The following is an 18,110-nucleotide window of genomic DNA, read 5'->3' on the forward strand; positions in this document are numbered from 1 at the left end:
CGCCGCCGCCGACACCACCCGAGCCAGCGCCGGGGGCGCCCGCCGACGGCGGCGGGGGGAAACGGGGGAGGAGGGGACCCGCGGGTGAGGAGCGCGAGCTCCGCCCCGGCCACCTCCCGGGGAGGTGGCGCGAGGCGGCCTGGACGGAGGAAGGGGGGCGGAGGCGGGGCGCGAGGACAACGGCCGGCGGCGGCGGGAGGGGAGGGGGGGAAACCCTAGCGCCCGCTTGAAGTCTGCATCGGCGGATATGCCAACCCAAAAGTCAGCGAAAATAGATGCCAATTTGAACCCGAGGGTCTTCATACTGCCTGTTTATCCAGCTCCATCACATCAATATTGCCAACCCCTCACTTTCCCTAAATTGCTGGATCTAAGCAACAATAAGTTCATAGGTGGGTTCCCTTTGGAGATCGGTCAGCTGAAAGCCCTCCTTCCATTCAATTGCAGCTTCAGTGACTTAACAAGACCGATCCCAGAATCAATATGCAATCTCACAAACCTGCAAGTAATGAACAAGATAAAATTTTAGGTTTACGGCAAGTAATGAACAAGATAAAGTTTTAGGTTTACGGCAAGTAATGAACAAGATAAAATGTATGGTTAAGTAGCAGTTGTACCACTAACCATAAGTTTGTCATAGTGTACGAAGTAGCACGTCCAAAAATCCATCACAAAACCTTGTCAGAGTTAGTTAAAACGAGACACTGCAGCTGGTACAACAGTGGAGCACATACTGAGGAGTGCATCACAATCTTTTTTTATTTTTTGAGGGCAAAGCAAATGCTTTATAACTTAACGGTGCTCTGGTAAATCACCCAGAACACAATCAGCCACATGGGCTGGTACATCCGACTCCCATTCTACAAGTCTATTTGGTTCGCATGAGCGACCCAAGGTAGCCAGCTCGTGAGCGACAGAGTTGGCATTGCGCCTACAGACGGAGATTACAAATTTTGAAAACCACATCTTCAGATGAAACTTAGTGTCCTCAATAACTGCGGAATAAGCCGAGGAGTCCACCTTATGCACATCCAGCGCTTCCTGTAATAGCTGAGAGTCAGTCTCGAAAATCACCCGAGTCACGCCCATGTCCGCCGCCATAGCAACAGCTTGTGTCATAGCAAACGCCTCGGCAGCAAACGGATCAGCTATGTGGTCCTGTCGGCCTGCTCGAGCACACACCAGCTCCCCCTGGTGCGTTCTTGCCACCACGCCCCAACCTGCAGATTCTGTTCCAGGCACAAAGGAGCCGTCAAAGTTGAATTTCAGCATCTCCTCATCTGGTGGTCTCCAGCGGGCATCGTTGACATCTTTGGGAGCTTTGTTATAAACCTGCAGATACTCGAGCACATTGGCCCGCGTACGTCTCGCAAGTTCGATGGAGTCAACTGGTTTGTCTCCCTCCCTAAGCTTGTTACGGTTACTCCACCAAAGCCACCAGAAGGTCAGCACCTGCAGCCTCTTGTTTAGCTCCAGCCCCCACAGATAGTCCATCATGGCGTGCACAGATGTTATAGCTTCCAGCTCCCTTCTTTCCTTCTCCATAGCCAGCTCTCTCCATACAACCTTAACTAATTTGCACTCGATGAAGAGGTGGGCACCATCCTCCGCTCCCCTACTACAGAATCTTTTGAGTACCCACAAAACGAACTTGTGACTACGCGCCCTATTCTTTTCCCAGCAAGTTTTTTTGCACGACGTACCTTAGGAGCGCACGTCAACAGCTCAACTACCCTGCTTCCCTAGCACCATTCTGCTGGCGCATGTAGTGCCCTCCGAACCCCAAGCCGCCGCTGCGCCAGGGGTAGTCCTCTTTTTTCTCTCATGGGCCGGTCTACTTGACTAAAACTGGGAGGAAATATTCTCAAATTAATGATAGTGAGATCAATAGCAGGAAAAACACAACATGTATCTTTCATTTGCATAACCCTGTTAGTAAGAATAAATATCACGAAACCGGAACTTATGGATTGACATATCAAGTTGCCACACTTAAAGAAAATCACAGAATCACAACTTTTGGGACAAGGTTTGTTTCACAGCGATCAAAGAATGTCTCGGACAGTTCCCAACAGCAAAATTGACCTCTCCACACTGATCAATGACAGAAACAACGAGGAAGAAATCCCACATGAAAACATAGCTAAGGGCACAAGCATTCAATGACAGGATCCAAGCTGGCATGAAATTGCAGTTTTACTTTTTCCTGTTCCTGCAAGTCTAGAATCCCACGAGGCCACGAATCAAAGAGGTCCTTCCCTGTGCTCATTGGCCCTATAAAGGTTCTGTTGACGCAGTACATAACTGTTGGCTATGAATTGTGGCTTGGCTTGTACTTCCAGGAATCGTTTCCCATTGCTAAAGAAGATAAGTATTTCGTAGAAAAAATAAAGTGTACACGGCATGAATAGCTTAATTATGGATTAAAATTAATAAAATGAGACTGATTCTTGTTAAATTACATCTGTAGAAAGAAATAAATCTTGACTACGGGTGAGAACGAGATGAGCTTGCTTTTTATTCAGTCTAAGAAAAAAAAGAACAAGAGACACCACTTCTTTATTATGCACAATTAGATAACATGGCACAGAAGTTCAGTTTCCTGCTGATTCAGTTGCACCTAGTGGGTGTATTTTTATTAAGAAAGGGGAAGTCGTTTTCAATAAGTTGTAAAACAAGTATCAGACCTGCTGAAGTGTAAAAAATGCATGCATTGTTCAGCAACGACCCCTTCACATCAAACTGGTATCAACACGACAATTCCTGCTTGGAAGTCAGGCTTACCATAAAACTACATTAGATAAGCCAAGCAATAACAGCTAATCCTTGACCCAATTTTTCTTTTTATCACTAACAACCAGAGACTGGATCAAACAAAATGGAGACCAGAGCAGGTTGTTCCCTTCCTATCTTGCTCTTTCTTCATCAGATAATTTAGCACTTCATCCTTGGGAGACCAAAGCTTAAGCCTCTGGTTTCCAAGCTAGGTTCTCGAGAAAACTATGAAGTCACTCAATCACTCGCACAGGAGCCGATTTCCCATACCTTTCTTTGGTTTGGCTCTTGTGCTACTGGTCTTCTTGGCTTCTCCCACCAGATCCTGCACAGAGCAGGAGAAGAGCTCCCTTCTCCAGCTTCTTGCTGGGCTATCGCAGGATGGTGGTCTCACGGCATCATGGCGGAGCAACACGGACTGCTGCAGGTGGGAAGGGATCAGCTGCAGCCCGAATAGAATGGTCACTGATGTTGTGCTAGCTTCTCAAGGTCTCGAGGGGTCCATTTCGCCGTTTCTAGGCAACCTCACCAGCTTGTTGCGACTCGACCTGTCCCACAACTTGCTGTCTGGTGGCTTACCGCTAGAACTGTTGCAGTCTAGCAGCATCCTTGTCCTTGACGTCAGTTTTAACCGCCTGACAGGAGGCCTGAGTGAGCTGCCATCTTCCACCCCTGCGCGGCCTCTGCAGGTACTGAACATCTCGAGCAACTTGTTTACAGGAAGATTTCCATCCACTATATGGGAGGTGATGAAGAGCCTAGTTGCGCTCAATGCCAGCACCAACAGTTTTACCGGGCAGATGCCAACCATGTCTTGTGTTAGCGCGCCATCTTTTGCAGTGCCTGAACTCAGTTTTAACAAATTCAGTGGAAACATTCCTCCAGGACTCAGTAATTGCTCCATGCTGAAATTGCTCAGCGCTGGCAACAACCACCTCAGTGGGACACTTCCAGATGAACTCTTCAAGGTTACCACATTAGAGCACCTCTCGCTACCTTTCAATTGGTTAGAAGGAGAGCTCAAAGGCATCATCAAGCTAACAAATCTGGTCACCCTTGATCTTGGGAAGAATGAGTTCAGAGGCAATATACCAGAATCTATAGGTGAGCTGAAGAAGTTGGAGGAGCTCCTCTTGGACCACAACAGCATGTCAGGGGAGCTTCCATCAGCGCTGAGCAACTGCACAAACCTCGTAACACTTGACCTCAAGGTAAACCATTTTAACGGAGAATTTACCAAGATCAACTTTTTAAGTCTGCCCAATCTAAAAATATTACATATTCTTTCCAACGACTTCACCGGCACAATTCCAGAAAGCATATACTCCTGCAGCAAGCTGACCGCACTACGGCTATCTTTCAATCATTTCCATGGTCAATTGTCAGAAAAGATAGGCAATCTGAAGTCTCTCTCGTTTCTAGCACTTGTTAACCTCTCCCTTACGAATATCACAAGAACACTTCAGATCCTTGGTAGTTCCAGGAGTCTCACCACCATTTTTATTGGATTCAATTTCCTTCATGAGACCATGCCAGAGGATGACAACATTGGTGGTTTTGAGAATCTTCAGGTTCTTTCTATGAATTATTGTTCATTGTCTGGAACATTACCAGCTTGGTTATCAAAGCTCACCAACTTGGGGATGCTATTTTTGCAAAACAATCAACTTACTGGACCAATACCTGACTGGATCAGCAGCCTAAACTTGCTCTTCTATCTAGACATATCAAACAACAGCTTTACGGGGGAAATTCCAACTGCCTTAATGGAGATGCCAATGCTAAAATCAGACAAGACTGCACCAAAGATCTTCTCTGAGCTGCCTCTTTATTTTTTCAGTCCATTTGTCGAATACCTCAAACCTGGTGCTTTTCCAAAAGTGCTCAATCTAGGCATCAATAATTTCACTGGTGTGATCCCAGAGGAGATTGGTCAGTTACAAGGGCTCCTTTTACTCAATTTGAGTTCCAATAAATTATCTGGAGAAATCCCACAACAGATCGGAACCTTGACGAACCTGCAGCTGCTCGACTTGTCGCAACCATTTCACTAGTACAATTCCGGCCACACTAAACAATCTGCACTTCCTTTCCAAATTCAACATTTCTAATAATGACCTCGAAGGCTCTATTCCAACTGCGGGCCAGCTTAGCACATTTCCAGATTCTAGCTTTGATGGAAACCCAAAATTGTGTGGTCTGATGATTGTAAACCATTGCGGTTCAGTAGAAGCAGGGCCAGAGTCCATCATCTCCAGAGAACAAATTGGCAGTAAGGTCATCTTTGCGATCGCCTTTGGTGCTTTCTTTGGAGTAGGAATCCTATATGATCAGATGGTCTTAGCCAGATATTTTGGCTAAAAACCTTGTAATTGTTATCCACCACCCAAACCATGACGTGATCTCCGGTGGTCATCAGTGGCTCCAGCTCCAGCCCTAGCAAGATTGACGTCCCTGCTCAACCTGCTATCTTGAGTTCACTGTGTACTCCATGTAACAGGAAAAATGATTAGTTAGTGAGCAACGTCAACAGTGTGTAAGCATATTAATTTTGTAGAATGTTTTAACTATTTGGTCAGTATTTAATTATACACATATGCATAGGCTGATGAATGTTTCTCTTGGAAGTTGGTCAGAGTACAACACATGACAAGCAAGATTGCCAAGCAGACATAAGCAATCTGCAGTCTAGCACACTCACATGGCACTGAGATTTCAGAGCAACGTGACGGATTTAACCGATTAAGCCAGACCGGCGCGTTAACAGATTGATCAAGGGCAAAACAGTAAGGAACCTAAAGCTCGATGCAGTTGCCATAAAACTCCAGCCCAGGATCGCAATTCTCTGCAGCAAACAACACACGCTAAGAGAAAGAAAACAGAAATGTCAACGAAATAGTACTATAATGTCACATGAATTAAGCAGCTGATCCGTGTTTTCTACAATACCTCGGATAACGGACTCACTGGACATCGATCGGGCCTGCATAGGACTTTGATCCCCTGCCTGCCTAGTTTCCTCCGGCCCACAGAGGCGGGAGCACCGGTCCGCCAAGCCGCCGCACGCCGCGGTGAGGCCTTGAGCTGCTGAATCCCCTTTGTGTGGCGTGCTTCGATCTCATCTTCCTCGACCTGCCAAATCGCCCAATCATAAAGCCATGCACAGGTGATGTAACTACATAATGTTGGCCTGTTCTGCATTTCGACAAACACTTTCTGGGCACAGACCGGCTGCCCTCTCCCACGCCACGGCAGGCGCAGACCCCTGCTACTCCCGCAACCCCTCCACCGCGGCCTGCCGTGCGCGCACAAAAGAACGTGCTCACGGCGATCAAGCAGTTCACGGAGCTCATCCGAAGGATGGCGACGTACTGCTGTACTGCTCCCCATGGTCAAGTCCCCCAGGACCACGACACGACCATGGCGCCCCAGGCACTATCATCATCACGCTAGTGACCACGTGCCCCAAGGAGCTTGGCAGCCACTGTCCTGTTTATGCATTTGGGGTGTTTGTCAGAATGCCTCTTCTCTACATGGAAAAGCAGGATGGACTATTCCTTTGCTGATTAGGTTGGCCGGAGCCTGGAGCTCCATTCCATGGCACGGCAACGAGCCTGAAGTTTGAGAAGCATGCCACCACACCAATTACCTGGAAGCAATGCGCCCCCAAAAGCACTGCAAGCTTATACACCAATTAGCTGGAGGATTCTGCTGCACTCTGCCCTGCACAATTGAGGTGGACGTACGAAGACATCCATCTTGTTGCCGTAGGTGATCAAGATGAGAAGTGCTGTTACATTGCACGTATCAGTTATTGAACTGGTAGATTTTTGGATGCGTTTCAAGAAGATTTGGCATACTTTAGTTGCATTCTGAAGTTGTTACTCATCCATGGTCTAATTAATATTTAGGTTGCATATGATTTTTCATCTACCAATCCGTCCACCCTCATCCATCAATCTGCCTGTTCGTCGCGCCGTGCTCAGTGGAGGCGCTTCAGCACGAGCTGGCCATGACACACACCTTTGACCTTCCTCCATCGCGTCTTGGCCCAGCTCACCAAACCCATCGCGTTCGGGGCTGTGAAACCATTTGGAAGATACGCCTACAGCAACTGGAAAGGAATTGAAGCGAAAGAGCATCAAAACAATATCAACCAACACAAGAAAGCAATTCAAACCCATATGATTTTTGCCTATGCTGGCTATATAGTACATGATGTCGCTGTTGTGGGTAGGTGTGCATAGCTTCAACATTATCCTTTTTTAGGTATGTATTACCCAAAAAGGCTTTCGCCCTGCTTTATATATAAAGCAATGATCAACAACAACCCGGTACAAACGCACGCCACCACAACACATGCACACACCCAAGGCAGGATATATAAGTGCTGATCGCAGCAACACCATCCCTAGCACTACAAGAGCAACCGGGGGCTCAACAGAGGACACGCCACCGCGAAGAAATGAAGCCGCATATGATGAACCGTGGGCTCCAAGGCGGCGCCTTCAGGAAGGAAACGATACCGGAGCGTCGCCACCTCCCGATCCGAGGATCAGAGTTTCCCTTGGAGCAGCACGACGGGCAGTGAGAGCCGCGACAACGCCTTCAAGAAGGGAACGAGCTTCGCCGTCGCCGGTCCGTCTGAAGATAGAACAGTTTTCACCCCGGCCAACACTCACTGCCACCGGACGCCACACCGCAGCTACCACGCCGTCCACACGGCCATGGCCACCGGGCAGCACCAAGCCATGGGCTCTGCCCATAAGCACCGCGCTACCACCACCAGGACCGCCGTTCCGGCATCCAAGACCTTAACACCACCTCACCATGGATCCGCCGCTACCCCAACCAAAGAGACGAGCGGAAAGGTCCCGCCTTTCACACCCCTGGGCAGCCCCCAGCGCCGAGACCCAAAAGGCTGGCCAAACTGGCCTCCATCGACCCGTCCTGCAGCACCGGGCGCGAGACGAGCTCTGTCCTGCGGCACCATGTGCGAGACGAGCTCGGTCCTGCTGGACCGTGCGCGAGACGAGTTCGGTCCTGCTACACCGTGCGCGAGACGAGTTCAGTCCTGCTACACCGTGCGCGAGACGAGGTCGGTCCTGCCGCACCGGTCGCGAGCGGGCGATGGACCGCAGCTGGGAGAAGGACAGCCCTTCGACGAAGTAACTTCAGGACGACAAGAGGAAGTGAAGGCCAACACAAGACTACTACGGACGAACAAACGCTCAAACATGCCAGCCGCCGCCGCAGTCGACCTGCCAAGTCGCCGTGGAGCCACCCACGGCCCGGACAACAGCCACGCCGGGCCACTGCCCAACCCGCGCCGCCCAGCAAGCTCGAAGCATGAGAGACGCCGGGCACGCACAACCACCAGTACGGCCGGCCGCCGCAACCACCAGCTGACCCCGCTGGGGGGCTAGGACGAGTCCGCTGGTGACCAGCCTAACCACCACATCGGACCCCCACCAGCGCCCGCAGCCACCGGAGGCGGCGGGCCCGGGCCGCCACAGCCCGTGCCACTTGCGAAACAGCGGCCGAAGGAGACGCTCCATCCCAGATCGGATCTGGCCGCCCCTCACCACCACCACGTGCACACCCCGCCACCACAGAACAGCGCCGGCCCTCCCACACCACGAGCAGAGCCCACCCTGCCGCCAAGGAAGCCCAGGGCGCCGCCGGGCCTCCCAGATGCCGCGCCGCCCCGGTCCAGCAACGCGCCTCCACGCAAGGACGCCGGCCCGCGCCAAGCTCCGCCGCGCCAGGGAGAGACGAGCCCCGCCGCCGCCAGCACCTACCGGGATTTTCCCGGCGGCGCAGACCGGCGGCGGCGAGGGGAGGGAGGGGGGAGGAGGCGTAGAGGCCGGCGGCGGGTGTGTCCCCTCGGTCGCTCGCGGGAGCGACACGAGGGGAAGGGAGCGGGGTCTGTTCCCCGATTATGTATGTATTGCAGATAATACTAGGTAATAATGACACAGCACTGACTATATGGAATTAGGAAAGCTAGGGCAAGACTTGGGGAAATCATGCAACCAAGCCAGCTTGCATGGTATGCATCCTGCCAATACGAGCGAAGGGGTGCCAGATGCTGAAAAGAACAACTAGGTTTGAGCAGCATTAACAACCTAAGCAAGGCCATATGACAATAGCTACAACACACCATTCCATCAATCAACAGCACTTAGGTAATGGCAGTGGATCTAGGAGACCAGGGTAGTGGCAATGCTCTCCCTTGACTCTTTGGCAAACTGCACACTTCATGTAGAAAAGTTTCAATCTCCTGGCCTGGCGCCAATAAAATAGCTTTTTTACCCTTTGATAAGTAGCCACAATGCCTGAATGGCCTCCTATGGGAGAGTTGTGATCCACATCTTCTCTAAATCATGTACGTGCGTCAACCCTGACATCGATGATGGAGTTTAATTGCAAAGCTGATAGGATAAGAGGTCAGACTAAGATTAACAAACCAGTTTGTGCTTGGAAGTCAGACTTGTGAATAAATTAGTGGATATGCAATAGCAGCTAATCTTTGACCAGATTTTCTTGTCATCACGATGACCAGAAGGGATGAAATGAGAGAGACCAGAGCAAGTTGCTCCTTTCCTCTCTTGCTCTTTCTTCAAGAGAAACTAGTACTTCAGCCTGGCAGACCAAAGCTTACGCTTGTGGTTTACAGGCTAATTTCTAGTCGCTCACGTAGGTAGTGATTTCACATACCTTTTTTTGGGCTGACTATTGTGCTACTAGTCTCCTTGGCAACAGGAGTCAATCCTAGACGCATTTCTTTTCCTTTTCTTGAGTGCGACCTGAAAGAGGATCAAACAAAACGGAGACATGAGCTGCCTGTTCCATTCCTCTCGTGATCTTCACCAGCCCATTGGTTCCCTTGCTAGCTTCTTCAGAAAGCCATGCGGTCACACCATTGCCCAAATAGGAGCAGATTTCCCTTGCCTTTTCTTGGATTGGCTCTCGTGCTGCTGATATCCTTGGCCCCTCCGACCAGCTGCTGCACGGAGCAGGAGAAGAGCTCCCTTCTCCAGGTCCTTGCTGGGTTCTCGCAGAACCTTGGCCTCGCGGAGTCGTGGCGGAGCGATACCGATTGCTGCACTTGGGAAGGGATCACCTGCAGCCTCAATAGGACGGTCACTGATGTTTCGCTGGCTTCTCGAGGCCTCGAGGGGTCTATCTCACCGTTCCTTGGAAATCTCACAGGCTTGTTGCGCCTCAACCTGTCGTGCAACTCACTGTCCGGTGGCTTGCCGCTGGAATTGGTGTCATCCAGCAGCATCATTGTCCTTGACGTCAGTTTCAACCGCCTGACAGGAGCCCTGAGCGAGCTGTCATCTTCAACCCCTGCACGGCCTCTGCAGGTACTGAACATCTCAAGCAACTTGTTTGCAGGAAGGTTTCCATCCACAACATGGGAGGTGATGAATAGCCTGGTCGTGCTCAATGCCAGCACCAATAGTCTTACTGGGCAGCTACCAACTACACTCTGTCTCAGTGCACCATCTTTTTCTGTGCTTGAACTCAGTATTAACGAATTCAGTGGAAATATTCCTCCTGGACTCGGTAATTGCTCCATGCTGAAATTGCTCAGCGCTGGCTATAACAACCTCAGTGGAACTCTTCCAGATGAGGTCTTCAAAGTTACATCGTTAGAACACATCTCTTTACCTAATAATTGGTTAGAAGGAGCACTCAATGGCATCACCAAGCTCACAAATCTGGTCACCCTTGATCTTGGGGGCAACAAGATCAGCGGCAATATTCCGGATGCCATAGGCGAGCTGAAGAGTTTGGAGGAGCTGCATTTGGAACAAAACCACATGTCAGGGGAGCTTCCATCATCATTGAGCAACTGTACACATCTCACAACAATTATCTTAAAGGGCAACCAATTTCACGGAGAACTTACCAAGGTCAACTTCTCAAACTTGCCCAATCTAAAAAAGTTAGATCTCCTGCATAATAACTTCATCGGCAAGATTCCAGAAAGCTTATACTCGTGCAGCAAGCTGACTGCACTACGGCTCTCCAGCAATCATTTCCATGGCCAACCGTCAGAAAAGATAGGTAATCTGAAGTCCCTCTCATTTCTATCACTCGCTAACCTCTCCCTTACAAATATCACAAGAACACTTCAGATCCTTGGGAGATCCAGGAGCCTGAACACCCTTCTTATTGGGTCCAACTTCCTGCATGAGACCATGCCAGAGGATGACGGCATTAATGGTTTTGAGAATCTTCAGGTTCTTTCTATGAGTGATTGTTCATTGTCTGGAACAATACCTGATTGGTTATCCAAGCTCACAAATTTGAGGGTGCTATTTTTGCAAAGCAATCAGCTAACTGGACCAATACCTGAATGGATCAGTAGCCTGAACTTGCTCTTGTATCTAGACATATCAAACAACAGCTTTACAGGTGAAATTTCAACTGCCTTAATGGAGATGCCAATGCTAAAATCAGACAAGACTGCATCAAAGGTCTTCTTTGAACTGCCTGTGTATCTTTTCAGTCCATTTATCCAATATCTCAAACCTGGTGCTTTTCCAAAAGTGCTTAATCTAGCCATCAACAAATTCACTGGTGTGATCCCAGGGGAGATTGGTCAACTGAGAGCGCTCGTTTCACTTAATTTGAGCTCCAACAAATTAACAGGAGAGATCCCAGAACCTATCTGCACCCTCACGAATCTGCAGATGCTCGACTTGTCCAGCAATCATTTTACTGGTACAATTCCGGCCGCACTAAATAATCTGCACTTTCTTTCCAAATTCAACATTTCTAATAATGACCTCGAAGGCCCTATTCCAACTGTGGGCCAGCTTAGCACGTTTCCAGATTCTAGCTTTGATGGAAACCCAAAATTGTGTGGTCCTTTGATTGTAAGCCATTGCGGTTCAGTGGAAGCAAGTCCAGAGTCCATCAACTCCAGAGAAGAGATTGGCAGTAAGGTCATCTTTGCAATCGCCTTTGGTGCTTTCTTTGCAGTAGGAGTCCTATATGATCAGATGGTCTTAGCCAGATATTTTGGCTAAAACCTTGTAACTGTTATCATCGCCCAAACCGTTACGTGATCTCAAGTGGTTCCCAGTTCAGCAAGACCATGTCAGTGGCTCCAGCCCCAGCAAGAACAACATCCCTTGTAAACCTGCTATCTTGAGTTAGCGATTTTCATCGTTGTACTCCATTTAGCAGAAACATGATTAGCGAGTGAGCAACGTCAACAGTGTGTAAGCATATTATTATTGTGGAATGTGTAACTATTTGGTCAGTATTTACTTTGATACATATGCATAGGGTGATAATGTTACTCTTGGAAATTGACCAGAGGAGGACACATAATAAGCGAAATCGCCAAAGCACACATAAGCAATATGCAGTCTAGCACGCTCAAATCTGCAACTATTTGCAGTCTAGCAATCTGCAGGGGAGGAACCTAAAGCTCGATGCAGTTGCCATCTAACTCCAACCCAGGATCGCAATTATCCAAAGAAAACAACACGGGCGCTGAGAGAAAATTCAGAAATGTCAATGTGGCAAGAATTTAAGCAGCTGCTCCTTGGTTTCCACAATACCTCGGTGAAGGGCTCACGGGACGCCGGGCCTTCGTCGAATCTCCCATCCCCTGCCTGCCTTGTCTCCTCGGACCAACGGAGGCGGGACACGAGCCGCTGTAAAGGGTCGCCGGAGAGCTCCGGGAGATGGGGGGCTGGTTCGATTTCTGCCTGGCCTCTGGCCGCCAGAAGTGGGACTGTGGGAGCGCCGGTGCGGCGGTGCGGCGGTCCTCGGGACGCCGCGCACTGAGTTGGGCAGGACTCGACGTTGGCTTACAGATAACAGTTTGGGCTGGCTTCATTTTGGGCTTCAAATTCGGTGGGCTTAGGGATGTTACAATGCCTAAAAAAGAAAGAAGTATAGTTTTCACGGACGCGGATTTTGTGTACATGCAGCCACGCACTGCCGTTATCTCGTGCGTCCGAGAGTGCGTCGTGATCGGCATCTAATATAGCCTCGCCCGCCCCATAGGAAAAACTGCAGCGTTAATGCTGGCCAAATGTGAATACGCCTGCTATACGCTTATACGAATGGCCCCCACGAATTTATGCTCGTACCAATACAGCGGTGTGGCTGGCGTCGCCTTCATTGATGCACCATGTTAACTGAAGTAATTAATTCATGCTGGGTGTCATTATTCGAGTGGGGGGAGCTTGCTGGTATTGATGGTGCGCAAAGCCTTGTTTTATTGAAGCATTCAAGCCAATTACGGGCGATGGCTCGATAGTTATTTCATCTTGATGGGTTGGACGTGCACGTCTCCCCTTCAATTTATGACTCTCTCTGCTGTTGTTGTATGTACGTTCACTTCTACTACATGGTTACATTTGTTTTCTTAATATGGGTTAACTAATTACATTGGGGCAGTTGTAACAGTAAGTAAATGATTTATTGATAGACCAGCTCGCAGACTGTGTGAGCAAGCTTAACATACTGGTGCATGGGTGCATGCAGTCCACAGAACAAAGGTAAATCATGTGGAAATGCAGTGCTCAGTGTACTGTTGAGCTGTTCTGTAACGCCCAGTGTAATGTAGCGCATACAAGAAGAAATGCAGTTTGGTGTGATGGATGTGGTGTTGAGCTGTTCTGTGACATGGAAGAATACATGCTTTGGAAGTTGCTGCAAAAACTGAGAGGGGTGGGGAAGGGGAGCAACTTCGACTGGCAAGCTGAAGCAAGCGAGCAGGGCGTTTAAATAGACAGAGAAGAGCGTCGTGAAGCTAGCCGTTGTGCCTGATGTGTGATCAGGACGTGTCTCGTTTCGGCCTGGTGCACCTAGCCGTTGGCACCGCCGTGCAATCAATTCCCAGCAACGCCCCCAACGTTCCAATGCGTGGTGCCATGTTGGCCATTCACCGCGGGCAGGGAGGCGAAATACGAGCTATATACGAGGTAGTGTATGCTGACCCCGGGAGGTTATACACGAACTATGTATTTGATCAGCACGAATCACGTGGGGGGTGAGGGGCTGTGATAACGACCTCGCGTGGCCGCATGTACACATGCGAATTATCCAGTTTTCACCCTCAAATCCTGTCCAATATCTCCATAACCCCCCAAAATCGATTTTCGTCTGATTTAGACCCCAAAAATGTCAATACCGGTTTAATCACCCCCTGAGTGGTTTAGTGTCACATCAAGAGTGGTTTTGCATCTGATTTTGTGATTAGGCACAGATTTGTCACTGACGTGGTGTGCTTATGTGGCAGCTGGTCGCTGAAATAAGTGGGTGTTCGTCTTCGTCCTATTTCGCCTTCGTAGTGCAGACAGGAAATCGGAAAGGCTGCAGTACCGCCGTCCACACCTACTGCAATTGCGTCGCCATCGTTGCCGCCGTCGGCGGCGGCGGCGGCCACCGTCTCTCTCGCTTGACGTCACCTTGGCATGGGATAGAGGAAGCACGTGGTCTGTCGTATTCCGCGGTTAGGGCTACGCTGTCGTCGATCGTCGCGAGTCCGTCTTTGTCGGAATCAAGCGATGGCTTCAGGTATGCTTACCGCACATGGGATCAGTAATGTTTGTGTTAAGGGCGAGGCTTGATCGCATCATGTGTTCGTGATAGCTCTGTTGTTTTGATATTAAAAGGGGCTAATTTGCAGATGATCGGCCTGTTAATTTCAGAAATAAAGTAGGAGTAGATGAATTTGCACTGTGCTTATAGTGATGATTGTCTTATAGAAACAGAACGTAACGTTTTTGACCGAATTTGATTGCTGAAGAGTGTTAACTCTGAATTTTGACTGCTGTTTTAGTAGTGCAGTATAAATACTCTGAATTTTGACAGCATTTGTACAGAACTGTTACTGTAATTTTAGTACTGCAGTATAACTAGTCTGAATTTGGACTGAATTCAGTGTAGTTTTAGTAGTTTTGAGTGCAGTTTTGACTGCAGTTTCAATAGTGCATTTCCATTTGACTGCAGTTTTAGTAGTTTTGGCTGTATTTTCAGTAGTTTTAGTAGTTTTGACTACAGCTTCAAGTTCTGTACATGTCATTTATCTTCATGTACGTGTACACATGCTTGGTGGCATGGTTGTATATTTTTATTTTCTTGGTGTCATCTATTGTAACGTGATGTACTTTCTAGTGGCGTTTATCCCCACTAATCTGGGAATATAATGAGGGTTTTAGTTTGCCCAAATAAATTAGTGCATTTGGACAGAATATGAACTGAATTATGATTGCATTTGTTTACTTTGTAAGTATAACTGACAAGAAATTTCATTCATTTTGCAGCTCGTTTGGTTCCGCCAGATCCACTTGATTACTTGTTGGCCAGATATCATTAAGCCGGCTCATTTGAGAGGAAAAATGGACAGGTTGACTACTCAGGAGAATTAGAGGCAGAGGTGTTTATGCTCAGTTATGCAGAATTGTGTGCTTACGCTGAGGAAATTTTTTTCTGAAAAAATCAATCTTCTGAACATCCTACAGACATTTTCTTATAAATTCTCAGCATGAGGCACTACTCATGTGAATTACAATAGGCACTACTCACGTCTAAATCTTGCTAATTTTATCTGCAAGTCTTCTACTTATGGACCTAATTCTACTACTGCTGCGTGCTTGAATTTCATCTCATTCACAAATAACCTCATGCCCATCTCCAGTCAACTACCTTCGCCATGCAAGCTTCAGCATCTAGCGAGATTCTTCAATTACATCTTCTCTTTTTTCAGACGATTCAGCAACATCATGCCATGATTCACCAACAGTCCAGACCCTGAAATTGCATTGCAATCAGCTAACAGTGGACTTTTCCAAGAAAATGGTCTCACACAAGAACAGCAAGAACACACACTTATTTCCTGGTACCTTCGCCCTGGATTCAACAGGCTCCAGGTAATCCGCCGACGGGCTTTCACTCAGCATCCGCACAACACTTACTTGTACTGCAACGGACCTGCGTCCTGTGGAGGAGCTAGCCGAGAAGCTCGCGCACGACGCCATGGACTGCAGCCAATTCAAGAGTGAGGCTTGAATTCGAGCGTGAGGTCTTGGATCGAGCGAGCAAGCGTCGATGGGGAATTTAGGGTTCAAGCGCCCATTTGAGGAATTTATGAAACGAAAACACTGGCCGGGAAACGAGTGATCATAAAATAAACGAAAACCACATGCAAAACCACTCTTGATGTGACACAAAACCACTCAGGGGCAGATTAACCCGGTATTGACATTTTTGGATCTAAATCAGACCAAAATCAATTTTAGGGGGTTATGGAGACATTGGACAGGATTTGAGGGTGAAAACTATACTTCTTTCCCTAAAAAAAATTAAAATTGTCAAGTTTTTATCCTCTACGGCCCAATGCTTGTTGTTGCCGCGCCTCCCACGCGGCTACCCTCCTCTCCCTCTCGCTCTGCTCACTATCCCTCGCTGTCGCACTGCTCACTGGAGAAGAAGGAGAAGTTTAGAAAAATTCAGAGAGGCAGTGGACACATGAGTTTTCCGGCGTACGAACGCCCCCTTTTTTCTTCCTCGAGCACGAACTCGATAGTGTCAATCCATTACAATGTCACCACGCGGCTTTATAACCCCGAGCCAGCGCCCTGGGCACGTACCCACGCCTCCACTCGCCCGCGATCATCTCCGCGCTCTGCATGCTCTGACCGCGCACGCTACGCACCTGGGCGCGCCCGCGTCTCGCTGTGAGCACCAGCCCCAACGCACCCCGATCGCCCCGCGTGGCTCGCCAACGACCCCAACACGCTACCCTGGTGCACGGACACGCCCGTGCACCCAACGCACGCACACACGCACGCCCTACTGCCCGAACCCGACGCGCCCGACCCGGCCAGCTCGCGCCCATACACGCGCTGGTCGTGTCCGGTGCATCGCCGCGGCTTATTAGCCCAACACTCGCGCCCTAAGCCGCGGCTCAGAGCAGCCCGGCGTCTTCGACGCCGTCGTCCACCAGCAGCGCATGCCCGGCGACCGGCTCCTTCCGCATCAGGGGACACTCCCTCTTGAAGTGCCCTCTGACACCGCACTTGTAGCACTTCCTGCGGCGATTGTCCCCGCCGCCTGATGCCGTGCTTGCCGCGCCGTCGTCGCCGTCCTCTCCGCGTGCACTGCCCCGACGCCGCTCGCGCGCACGCCACTGCGCCGCGGTGTACAGCAGCTGCTCATCGCCGCCTTGGTTGCCTCCATCCTGCCCGCGCCGTCGTAGCCTCTCGTCGAAGGCCTTTAGCCGTCCCAGCGCGTCCTCGAACGCCATGTCGTCGACGTCACAGAACTGCTCGATCCCGGCCACCGCTGGGTACAGGCGGTTTGGCACCGAGTCGAGCAGCTTCTTGACGAGGGCAGCGTCCTCCAGGGTCGAGCCCAACGCCGCGTAGCGCGCCGCCATCCCACCGAGCCTGCCGGCGAAGTCATCCAGGCGCTCGGCGTCCGCCATGCATAGGAGCTCGAACTCCCCGTGCAGGGTGCCCAGCTGCGCCGCCCGCACGCGGTCCGCGCCGACGAACCGAGCCTTCAGAGCAGCCCACACCTCCGCGGCGATCTTCTTCGCCGCCACCTGCAGTAGCAGGTTCTCCGCGAGCGCGCCGAGCAGGTATGCCCTCGCCGGCTTGTCCTTCTTGGCGATCACGGCCGCCGCCGCGTCCTCCGGCACGGCCGCCGCCGCGTCCTCCGGCACGACCACCGCCTCCCACAGCCCGGCCGCGTCGAGGTTCGCCCCCATCTTGATCGCCCATGCCGTGTAGTTCTCGCCGGTGAGCTGCGGCACCGACTGCGGCAATGATCCGCTCGTTCCGCCGGCGTAAGGGATGATCGACATCACCGGCGCGCCCTGACCAGACCGTCGCTCTGATGCCAATTGTTGTTGCCGCGCCTCCCTCGCGGCTGCCCTCCTCTCCCTCTCGCTCTGCTCACTATCCCTCGCCGTCGCACTGCTCACCGGAGAAGAAGGAGAAGTTCAGAAAAATTCAGAGAGGCAGTGGACACAGGAGTTTTCCGGCGCACGAACACCCCCCTTTTTTCTTCCTCGAGCACGAACTCGATAGTGTAAATCCATTACAACGTCACCACGCGGCTTTATAACCCCGAGCCGGCGCCCTTGGCACGTACCCACGCCTCCACTCGCCCGCGATCATCTCCGCGCTCTGCATGCTCTGACCGCGCACGCTACGCACCTGCGCGCGCCCGCGTCTCGCGGTGAGCACCAGCCCAACGCACCCCGATCGCCCCGCGTGGCTCGCCAACGGCCCCAACACGCTACCCTGGTGCACGGACATGCCCGTGCACCCAATGCACGCACACACGCA

General features: G+C 50.5%; 1 protein-coding gene and 1 pseudogene across 1 annotated transcript; both read left to right on the forward strand.

The window, feature by feature from the left end:
* Window positions 1–2,733: 2,733 nt before the first annotated feature.
* On the forward strand, window positions 2,734–5,218 carry LOC119325232 (annotated as a pseudogene).
* Window positions 5,219–9,416: 4,198 nt separating this feature from the next.
* Window positions 9,417–12,078, forward strand: LOC119325941 (receptor-like protein 2). The gene has a single exon (XM_037599662.1). The coding sequence runs from the start codon at window positions 9,687–9,689 to the stop codon at window positions 11,820–11,822; it is 2,136 nt and encodes a 711-aa protein (XP_037455559.1). The 5' UTR covers window positions 9,417–9,686; the 3' UTR covers window positions 11,823–12,078.
* The last annotated feature ends 6,032 nt before the right edge of the window (window positions 12,079–18,110 follow it).

This window comes from Triticum dicoccoides, chromosome 6B (assembly GCF_002162155.2).
Source record: "Triticum dicoccoides isolate Atlit2015 ecotype Zavitan chromosome 6B, WEW_v2.0, whole genome shotgun sequence".
Classification (NCBI taxonomy): Eukaryota; Viridiplantae; Streptophyta; class Magnoliopsida; order Poales; family Poaceae; genus Triticum; species Triticum dicoccoides.

Excerpts from the sequence above, each read along its gene's own strand:
- LOC119325941 (XM_037599662.1), top strand. The coding sequence starts at position 9,687 with ATGCGGTCACACCATTGCCCAAATAGGAGCAGATTTCCCTTGCCTTTT.